The sequence below is a fragment of the Chrysemys picta genome, chromosome 14, assembly GCF_011386835.1.
Source record: "Chrysemys picta bellii isolate R12L10 chromosome 14, ASM1138683v2, whole genome shotgun sequence".
Lineage (NCBI taxonomy): Eukaryota > Metazoa > Chordata > Testudines > Emydidae > Chrysemys > Chrysemys picta.
This window is the reverse complement of record NC_088804.1, coordinates 15,946,042-15,956,045: the sequence shown is the minus strand read 5'-3', so window position 1 is coordinate 15,956,045 and position 10,004 is coordinate 15,946,042. Positions and strand designations below refer to the sequence as shown.

At 46.0% G+C, this 10,004-nt stretch overlaps 1 protein-coding gene across 1 annotated transcript; it reads left to right on the top strand.

Moving 5' to 3' along the window:
• Nucleotides 1-4,921: 4,921 nt before the first annotated feature.
• On the top strand, nt 4,922-7,560 carry LOC135975599 (uncharacterized). The gene is made up of 2 exons (XM_065567033.1): nt 4,922-5,896; nt 6,891-7,560. Exons 1-2 carry the CDS (start codon nt 5,320-5,322, stop codon nt 7,364-7,366), a joined length of 1,053 nt encoding a protein of 350 aa, XP_065423105.1. The 5' UTR covers nt 4,922-5,319; the 3' UTR covers nt 7,367-7,560.
• The last annotated feature ends 2,444 nt before the right edge of the window (nt 7,561-10,004 follow it).

The following is a 10,004-nucleotide window of genomic DNA, read 5'->3' as shown; positions in this document are numbered from 1 at the left end:
ATCCAGATCCCACAAAAATACCTTGTGGCACTATCATTTTGTTTTCTTATGGCTCTCTTCCTTTTTCTAGAGAACATGCCTATGAGATTTACATATAATTTTAGTAAATCTCTAAGCCCATTCTGCTATTGAATTTCTCGATATGTGACTTAGTGAACTGGTTTTATGTGTCAAAAGCACATTTAAGAAGATAAGCCTAGACAGCATTTTCAGCCTACAACAGATAAGTTAACGCTGCATTGTTTAGTTCTCTGTGTCTGTATCTAAAGGGCTAGGTGATGATTTGTTTAAACGACAGAGATTTTAAATGCACACTGATCAAACATTATTTAAGAACAGCTTAAAGGGAAATGGTACATAAAATCAATGTTTAATTGATTAATTTACTTTACAAGTCAGGGACTACAGGCTGATATAAACTGGAAGGCATAAACTAAATTATCCACCAGGTTGATCCCATTACATTTCTGTGTCTGCAGAATTAAAATCCTGATAACCCAAGCGATAATGTTACAACAAAAAGTGTAATTCCAGCTAGCCAGTGGGGTAGCAGCAGAATTTTACTTACTCTTAGTGCCACTAACATCAATAGAGCTATGATGTTTTTCACTGACTGAGGATCTAGCCCAGAGTTCTCAGGCATCTCCAGGACACCCCACTCCTGATATTTTTCACCATCTATTACCGAGGATTATTTGTTTTTAAAATATTGTAGCAAAATCTGGTAAAAAAAAAATCCTTCTCTGTGCCTGGAACTTTAGATCCACAACCCAGATCCAACCTCTGGGCCCATTCGTCAGCTGGTATAAACTGGCATAACTCCACTTAAATGTATGGGTTCACTCCTTGACCCCAGTTGCTTTCTGTTTCTGAAGCAGTATGAAGCAGCCCAAATGCTCCCCTAGATAGGCAATCAAGAATCCCCCTTGTACCATGGGTGTGTCAGGAGGAGAGAGGCAGTGAGGGTAGCAGGGGGCAGAAGAGGAATGGGCATAGTGTTGTGCACTCTGCTTGATCCTTGGTCACTGTGGGAAATGTAATTAAGAGCAGTCACGGAGCTGCTATAAGTCATTCATCTCAGCTCCCAGTTGACCCAAGATCAAAGGAGCAGAAAGTTGGTTTGGAGTCAGTTTCTTTTTCTGCTCCTCACCTAGAATCATAGAATCAGAATATCAGGGTTGGAAGGGACTTCAGGAGGTCATCTAGTCCAACTCCCTGCTCGAAGCAGGACCAATTCCCAACTAAATCATCCCAGCCAGGGCTTTGTCAAGCCTGATCTTAAAAACCTCTAAGGATGGAGATTCCACCACCTCCCTAGGTTACCCATTCCAGTGCTTCACCACCCTCCTAGTGAAAACGTTTTTTCTAATATCCAACCTAAACCTCCCCCACTGCAACTTGAGACTATTACACCTGTGCTGATTGAGCCTCTTATTTCTATAATGGGCCAAACAAAAACCCAATATTGGAATACCCCAAACCTGGGGGACTCAGACCTTTCCCAGATTGACAGGTGTATAGATTTGATGTTGGGTTCAGGGAAGAGAAGTCTGAGGTGAAAGATCAGTTCCTAACCCAGATCCAGAACATCTCTAGTTTTTCTTTTTTTTTTTTCATAATTTCTATCTGCATATCAGCAACACGGCTGTTCACAGAAGCGCCAAAAGCTTTCACAGCTATTCAGTCATGGAGGTTGCCTGTTATTTCGAAGGGATTTCAGTGCGACTATTCACATGTATAAAGTTGTGTGTCTGCAGGACTGGGGCTTTAGGCATATTAAACATCTACTCCCACACAGGATTTAAGATGCAATACATCTTCTCTTCTGCCCCAACCCCTTATACTGCATGGAAATGGAGCAGCCAATAGGCTTAAGTGGCCATACTAGATATGTCTACACTGCAATAAAAAAAAACTAGCAGCACCAAGTCTCAAAGCCCGAGGCAGCTGACTTGGGCTCACAGGGATCAAGCTGCAGGACTATAAAATTGCAATGTAGACGTTTGGGCTCAAACTGGAGCCTGGGCTCTGAGATTCTCCTGGCTTGTGGGGTCTCAAAGCCCAGGCTCCAGCCCCAGCCTGAACATCACACTGCAATTTTTATAGCCCCACAGCCCAAGCCCACTCACCCAGGCCAGCTGAGAGTCTTTTATTGAAGTGTAGACATACCTAGCGTCAACCAGAAGCCATTACTGAAAAATATATCTTTAATGGCTTAACCATAATAAGTTGTCCCATGGCTAGATGTGTCATATGCATTGCCAATCAGTGGGGAAATCTGTACAAAAAGAAAAAAAAACAATGATAATGCATGTTGGTCTTGAATATTCATGCGATTTTTAGAAAACTTGTTAAAGTCTTGAATGGAAAAAAATAGCTTTCTTCCTATATGTATTGATTTTGTTTATATTAAAAAGTGACAATTTTCTGAATGGAGAACTATTTTTTTAAATGAAGGAATTCTTTGTGTTTAGCCAAAGTAAGTATGTAAGCATTAATAACATAAGAACATGGACATTGTTTGGGATTAAATTAAAGCCATTTGCCTCATGCATGCTCATTTCCTTTTTTACTACTCAATTCCCCTATGATGCCATCTGATCATTTCTTGAATGTCCCCTGTGCTTTTGCCTTAACAATCTTGCCTGGTAGGCCATTCCACACGTTTGTGATTCTCTGCATGAAAAAAATGCTTCCTGACATCTGTTCTGAATTTGTTTCTCTTTAATTTCCATTTATGCTTCCTTATCCTAACATCTGTGTCATTCTGAAAACGGTAACTCAAATTGACGTTATCTGTGCCATTTAAGATTTTATATTCCTCAGCTAAAAGCTCCTCTTAACCATGTAGTGTTTTTCTAGTTCTTATTGATACTTTAGAAAGTTTTTTTAGTTGTAATTTGTATGTTTTAAGGTATGCATTGTCTTTATTGTTGCCTTTTGAATCTTTTCAAGTACAGCACAGTCTTTCTCAGAAAATGGTGGTTGGTGCTGTACACAGTGGGTCAGTTTATTCCCTGAGTTACACCTATGCATCTCCAACTGATGTTGCACAGATGAGGAAAAAAGACAGAATTTGGAACAATATGCTTATGGGGGGCAGGCATTCAGGGGATTGTACTTTATGCTAATTCATTTCCTGCTGTGGTAGTGCCACAAATCTAGCATTCCAGAAGCATTTTCATTGTTTCTCTCTCTAAATATTAGGGCTGACTAAATAGTATTCAGCAAATATTTTATTTGACAAATATCACCATGTTCTCTGTTGGGGACTGAACACGCCCCCAGTTTTGCCCATCTCCTAGCACCAAGCGCTGCTCCAGCACACCAAAGAATCTGAGACAGTCTTTTCCATTATTACTTTTTCTACTGCTTTGAAACCCTGTTTCTGGGACCAGTACTCTTACTCAAGTATTCTTACTTACTTGCCCTAGTAAGATAAGTAAAAACCAAGAGATTAACATTCAGCTTTTAGACCCTCCTCTTCCCAAACCAGCACTCAAGCTCACACTTAACTTTAAGCAATGAGTAGTACCATTGGTTTGTTGTCCCGATTTTACTCTAAAATGTGAAATTGCCAATACTGGAAAAAACAAACTGAAGAGAGTAAAGCAACGTGATAGCTGATCACTGAGGCTGGGGAGTACGTTGATCAGACTGGAGAACATAAGATTTCAATTGTTTAACTCTTGCTTCCCTTTAAGTCATAACTTTTCCATAAATAAAAAGGGATGTGGTTTGTGCAGAGTTGACTGAACTTGTTAGTTTTTTAAAATAAAACTGATAGCAATATTTTGTATGTGTACTCTTTACAGATATAATAGATTAATGTTTGTTACATCAAAGAGAATTTAAAATGTTCAGAGGCCTGATGGTACTTCAGATTTTTTCCTACCTCTGAATGGTGGCTTAGCATTATATTCAATGTCATTGATCTCAGAATTTCTCCTGGACTATGAAACTAGTACTTCCTAGAAAAGCAGCAAACATTGATTGTGATCTCCTTAATTTCCACACAGATTCCCAGCAGCATAGCCTTTTATAAAGAATGTGTCTGAAAAGGATAGCAAAACATGCTAGTTTACGGAGTGTGTGTGTGGTGTTTGGCAAGTATGCCCACCAAGATGAGTTGGGTATTCCAGTCTTGGTTTGCCTCCAGTTCGTATCTTTCTTTCTAGATGCAGATTATACTATTAAACTTATATTTATGATACTTATTAATTATTTAGTATAGCAAAGAGTGGAGGGAAAAGAAGAACAATATTGCTGAAATGCTTACAATGATGGTGGGGGTTGTGCTTCAGGGTAAGACTGATGCTGAGGTTACATCATCATCACCTACTATGGGAAAAACAACTGAGGAGAGTTGGCAGTTTTTCAAAGGGACACTACTAAGGGCCCAAAAGCAAGCTATTCCACTGGTTAGCAAAGATAGAAAATGTGGCAAAAGACCACCTTGGCTTAACCACAAGATCTTGCATGATCTAAAAAATAAAAAGGAGTCATATAAAAAATGGAAACTAGGACAGATTACAAAGGATGAATATAGGCAAACAACACAAGAATGCAGGGGCAAGATTAGAAAGGCAAAGGCACAAAATGAGCTCAAACTAGCTACAGGAATAAAGGGAAACAAGAAGACTTTTTATCAATACATTAGAAGCACGAGGAAGATCAAAGACAGGGTAAGCCCACTGCTTAGTGAAGAGGGAGAAACAGTAACAGGAAACTTGGAAATGGCAGAGATGCTTAATGACTTCTTTGTTTCAGTCTTCACCGAGAAGTCTGAAGGAATGCCTAACATAGTGAATGCTAATGGAAAGGGGGTAGGTTTAGCAGATAAAATAAAAAAAGAACAAGTTAAAAATCACTTAGAAAAGTTAGATGCCTGCAAGTCACCAGGGCCTGATGAAATGCATCCTAGGCCTGGTCTACACTAGGCGTTTATGTCGAAGTTAGCGCCGTTAAATCGAATTAACCCTGCACCCGTCCACACTGCGATGCTATTTAGTTCGACATAGAGGTCTCTTTAATTCGACTTCTGTACTCCTCCCCGACAAGGGGAGTAGCGCTACATTCGACATGGCCATGTCGAATTAGGCTAGGTGTGGATGGAAATCGACGCTAATAGCTCCGGGAGCTATCCCACAGTGCACCACTCTGTTGACGCTCTGGACAGCAGTGCGAGCTCGGATGCTCTGACCAGCCACACAGGAAAAGCCCCGGGAAAATTTGAATTTGAATTCCTTTTCCTGTCTGGCCAGTTTGAATCTCATTTCCTGTCTGGACATCGTGGCGAGCACAGCAGCACTGGCAACGATGCAGAGCTCTCCAGCAGTGATGGCCGTGCAGTCTGGGAATAGAAAGAGAGCCCCAGCATGGACTGATCGTGAAGTCTTGGATCTCATCGCTGTGTGGGGCGATGAGTCCGTGCTTTCCGAGCTGCGATCCAAAAGAAGGAATGCAAAGATCTACGAGAAGATCTCTAAAGACATGGCAGAGAGAGGATACAGCCGGGATGCAACGCAGTGCCGCGTGAAAATCAAGGAGCTGAGACAAGGCTACCAGAAGACCAAAGAGGCAAACGGACGCTCCGGATCCCATCCCCAGACATCCCGTTTCTACGAGGCACTGCATTCCATCCTCGGTGCTGCCGCCACCACTACCCCACCAGTGACCGTGGACTCTGAGGATGGGATACTGTCCACGGCCGGTTCCTCGGACATGTTAGGGGACGGGGAAGATGAGGAAGGAGATGAGGAGGGCGAGGCAGTCGGCAGCTCTCACAACGCTGATTTCCCCGACAGCCAGGATCTCTTCATCATCCTTACAGAGATCCCCTACGAAGCGTCCCCAGCCGTTACCCCGGACACAGAATCTGGTGAAGGATCAGCCAGTAAGTGTTGTAAACATCTAAACATTTATTTTTAACAAAACAGGAATATTAACAATTAAAAGAATGGGTTGTTCATGATTAGTGTGCCCTAGGCGCTTAACGGTTTAGTAAGGGGCAGTGCAAGTTTTGAAAAGAAATCTAGCAATGTCCGGTTTTCAGTGATTGTCCTGCACAAGCCGCTCTACTGTTTATTCCCTGCTACTGCAGCTACAGTAAAATGCGGTCTATGTGTCCGGGGATAGAGCAGTAATCCTCCTGGGACATCTCGATGAAGCTCTCCTGGAGGTAACTTGAAAGCCGTTGCATGAGGTTCTTGGGGAGAGCGGCCTTATTGGGTCCTCCGAAGTACGACACGTTGCCGCGCCACGAGATTATCAAGTACTCGGGGATCATTGCTCTGCACAGCAGGGCGGCATACGGCCCTGGTCTTTGGAGGCTTTCCCGGAGCATTCTCTCTTTGTCGCTCTCGGAGATCCTCATCAGGGTGATGTTGGCCATGGTGACCTGCTTTTAATTAGGTAGGGGAATGTTAGTGTTGGGACTGCTTTCCCGTTCCTTTACAGAACTGTAACCGCTGGTTTGCAGCCACGCGGTGGAGGCGGGAGAGGGGCAGCCGAAAGGGATCGTTCCCGGGGACAGCCGCGAGGGGGTGGGACAGGGGCAGAGTTCCCGCTTGCCGGATTGCTGGCAGCAGGGACTGACATTGATTTAAATGTGAAATGAGGCCAGTGGTAATATAAAAGTTTTAAACTGCCACAAGTGTACGGCTTACCATGTCTGCCTGCAACAGAAATTCCGTTCTGCTGCCTCGCTTTTCAAATGTGCTGTTCAAGACCCCAGGCACTGAATGCGAAGGCCGAGAATTCGACCTTGTGCTGAGTGCGCATGTGAAAGGTGCTGTGCATGGTCTTGTTCACAGAGAAAGACTATGTTCTTTGTTCACAACTACATTTATCTTTCTGAGGAATTCACTCCCTTTTTCCCATTTCCACAGCCCCGTCTGCGACTGTCTCACAACCTAGCCTGGAATCACACTCCCAGAGGCTAGCGCGGATTAGGCGTAGGAAGAAGAGGACACGGGAGGACATGTTCTCTGAGCTTATGGCCTCTTCCCAAGCCCAGGCAGCACAGCAGACCCAGTGGCGGGAGAACTTGACCCGAATGCACCAAGCCAACATGGATCGGGAGGAGAGGTGGCGGCAGGAAGACCAGCAGGCGACTCAAACGCTGCTTGGACTACTGAGGGAGCAAACGGACACGCTCCGGCGCCTTGTGGATGTTCTGCAGGAACGGAGGCAGGAGGACAGAGCCCCGCTGCAGTCCATCTCTAACCGCCCTCCCCCGCCACCAAGTCCCATACCCACCTCACCCAAAGTGCAAAGAAGGAGAGGCGGCAGAGTCCCTGCTAAGTCTCACTCCACCCCTGCAGAGAGCTCTAGTAGCAGAAGGCTCTCATTTCCCAAAATTTGAAAAGTTCTTTCCTTCCCGCCTGACACAAGCCCCCGTCCAAGTTTCACCTCCCAATGCCATGTGTAGTTGATAATAAAAAATTCGTTTCTGTTAACTACTGTTTCAATCATGTTCTTTTGGAGGAGGAGGGGAAAGGGGGTTGGTAATTGGACAGGACAGTCTCCTTTGGCAGGGTACATAGTCGGGGGCAGGCACAGCAGCAGGGCACATACACAGTGCAGTGATGCAGTGACTAGTTGCCCCAGTTAGTCTGGGAGGTTGTTTTGATGTAATGTTGGGGGGGATGGGTTGCTCTGTGACTTTGTGGCGGGGGAGGGCAGTTACAGATCTTAAGCGCCGGTCCTTATGCAGGATCACAGAGCCACACAGCATGGGATCTGTAACCGTCCTCCCCCTGCCACAAAGTCAAATAGACCCCCCATACACACAGTCCCGATCAGGAGGGTTGACAGGCTCCGTTGAAACAAGCATCCCACCGCAGCGGAGCCTGTCAATCCTTGAGTTTAGAAGCTGCATTCGCGTCACAACACTACACCCGCCCCGCACCACAGTCTGCATCCCAGTTTTAAAAAATTCCCGCGAAAACAGTATTAAAGAAAACGGTGTGCTTTAACAAAGTAGAACTATTTTTATTTCGACACGTGTGTTGGAGGGGGGGTGAAGGGGGTATGTAACTGGATAGGATAGTCAACATTAACTGGGTAAAGAAACGGGGGCAGGTTTAGCTTCTCAGTACACAAACTATAAAGTCACAGGTTACCCTGCTCACTCAGGAACTTAGCTTTCAAAGCCTCCCGGATGCACAGCGCTTCCCGCTGGTCTCTTCTAATCGCCCGGCTGTCTGGCTGTGAGTAATCACCAGCCAGGCTATTTTCCTCAACCTCCCACCCCGCCATAAAGGTCTCCCCCTTGCTCTCACAGAGATTGTGGAGCACACAGCAAGCTGCTATAACAATGGGGATATTGGTTTCGCTGAGATCACAGCGAGTCAGTAAGCTTCTCCATCTCCCCTTGAGACGGCCAAAAGCACACTCCACCACCATTCTGCACTTGCTCAGCCGGTAGTTGAAGAGTTCTTTTTCAGTGTCCAGGGCGCCAGTATAGGGCTTCATGAGCCAGGGCATTAGCGGGTAGGCTGGGTCCCCGAGGATGACTATAGGCATCTCCACATCCCCAACAGTTATTTTGTGGTCCGGGAAGTAAATACCTTGTTGCAGCCGTCTAAACAGACCAGAGTTCCTGAAAACACGAGCGTCATGAACCTTGCCCGGCCATCCCACGTAAATGTTGGTAAAACGTCCCCTGTGGTCCACCAGTGCTTGCAGCACCATGGAAAAGTAGCCCTTTCGGTTAATGTACTGGGTGGCCTGGTGGTCCGGGGCCAGGATAGGGATGTGAGTTCCATCTATGGCCCCACCGCAGTTTGGGAATCCCATCGCTGCGAAGCCATCTATGATCGCCTCCACGTTTCCCAGGGTCACTACCTTTGGCAGCAGTACATCAACGATTGCCTTCGCTACTTGCATCACAACAACCCCCACGGTAGATTTGCCCACCCCAAACTGGTTCGCGACTGACCGGTAGCTGTCTGGCGTTGCAAGCTTCCAGAGGGCTATGGCCACTCGCTTCTGTACACTCAGTGCAGCTCGCAAGCGGGTGTCACTGCGCTTCAGGGCAGGGGACAGCAACTCACAAAGTTCCAGGAAAGTTCCCTTCCGCATGCGAAAGTTTCGCAGCCACTGGGATTCATCCCAGACCTGCAGCACTATGCGGTCCCACCACTCAGTGCTTGTTTCCCGTGCCCAGAATCGACATTCCACGGCATCAACATGAACCATTGCCACTGTGATGTCCTCGGCGCTGGGTCGCCTGCTTTCTGACAGGTCTGTGCTACTCTCAGACTTCAGGACATCACCGCGGCGCCGTAGCCTCCTCGCCTGACTTTTCTGCATCTGCCTCAGGGAAACCTTTATGATAAGCTGCGAGACGTTGAGAGTGGCCACAACTGCAGCGATGGTCGCAGCGGGCTCCATGCTCGGAGTACAGTGGCGTCCGCGCTGTCAATGACTGGAAAAGCGCGCGAACTGTTTTCCCGCCGGCGCTTTCAGGGAGGGAGGGCGGGAGTGATGGACGGATGACGACAGTTTCCCAAAAGCACCCTCGACTCATTTTGTTACCCAGAAGGCATTGCCGGCTACACCCAGAATTCCAATGGGCAGAGGGGACTGCGGGAACTGTGGGATAGCTGACCACAGTGCACCGCTTCGAATGTCGACGCTATCACCGTTAGTGTGGACGCACAAAGTCGAATTACTGCAAGTAAAATCGAACTACTCTCGTAGTGTAGACAAGGCCCTAGAATACTCAAGGAGCTAACAGAGGAGGTATCTAAGCCTCTAGCTATTATCTTTGGAAAATCATGGGAGACGGAAGAGATTCCAGAAGACTGGAAAAGGGCAAATATAGTGCCCATCTATAAAAAGGGAAATAAAAACAACCCAGGAAACTACAGACCAGTTAGTTTAACTTCTGTGCCAGGGAAGATAATGGAGCAAGTAATTAAGGAAATCGTCTGCAAACACTTGGAAGGTGGTAAGGTGATAGGGAACAGCCAGCATGGATTTGTAAAGAACAAATC

Bases quoted from the DNA above. Each gene is read 5' to 3' on its own strand.
- LOC135975599 (XM_065567033.1), top strand. From the start codon at position 5,320: ATGCAGAGCTCTCCAGCAGTGATGGCCGTGCAGTCTGGGAATAGAAAG. The intron at 5,897-6,890 runs GTAAGTGTTGTA...CCATTTCCACAG, and splicing joins ATCTGGTGAAGGATCAGCCA to CCCCGTCTGCGACTGTCTCA.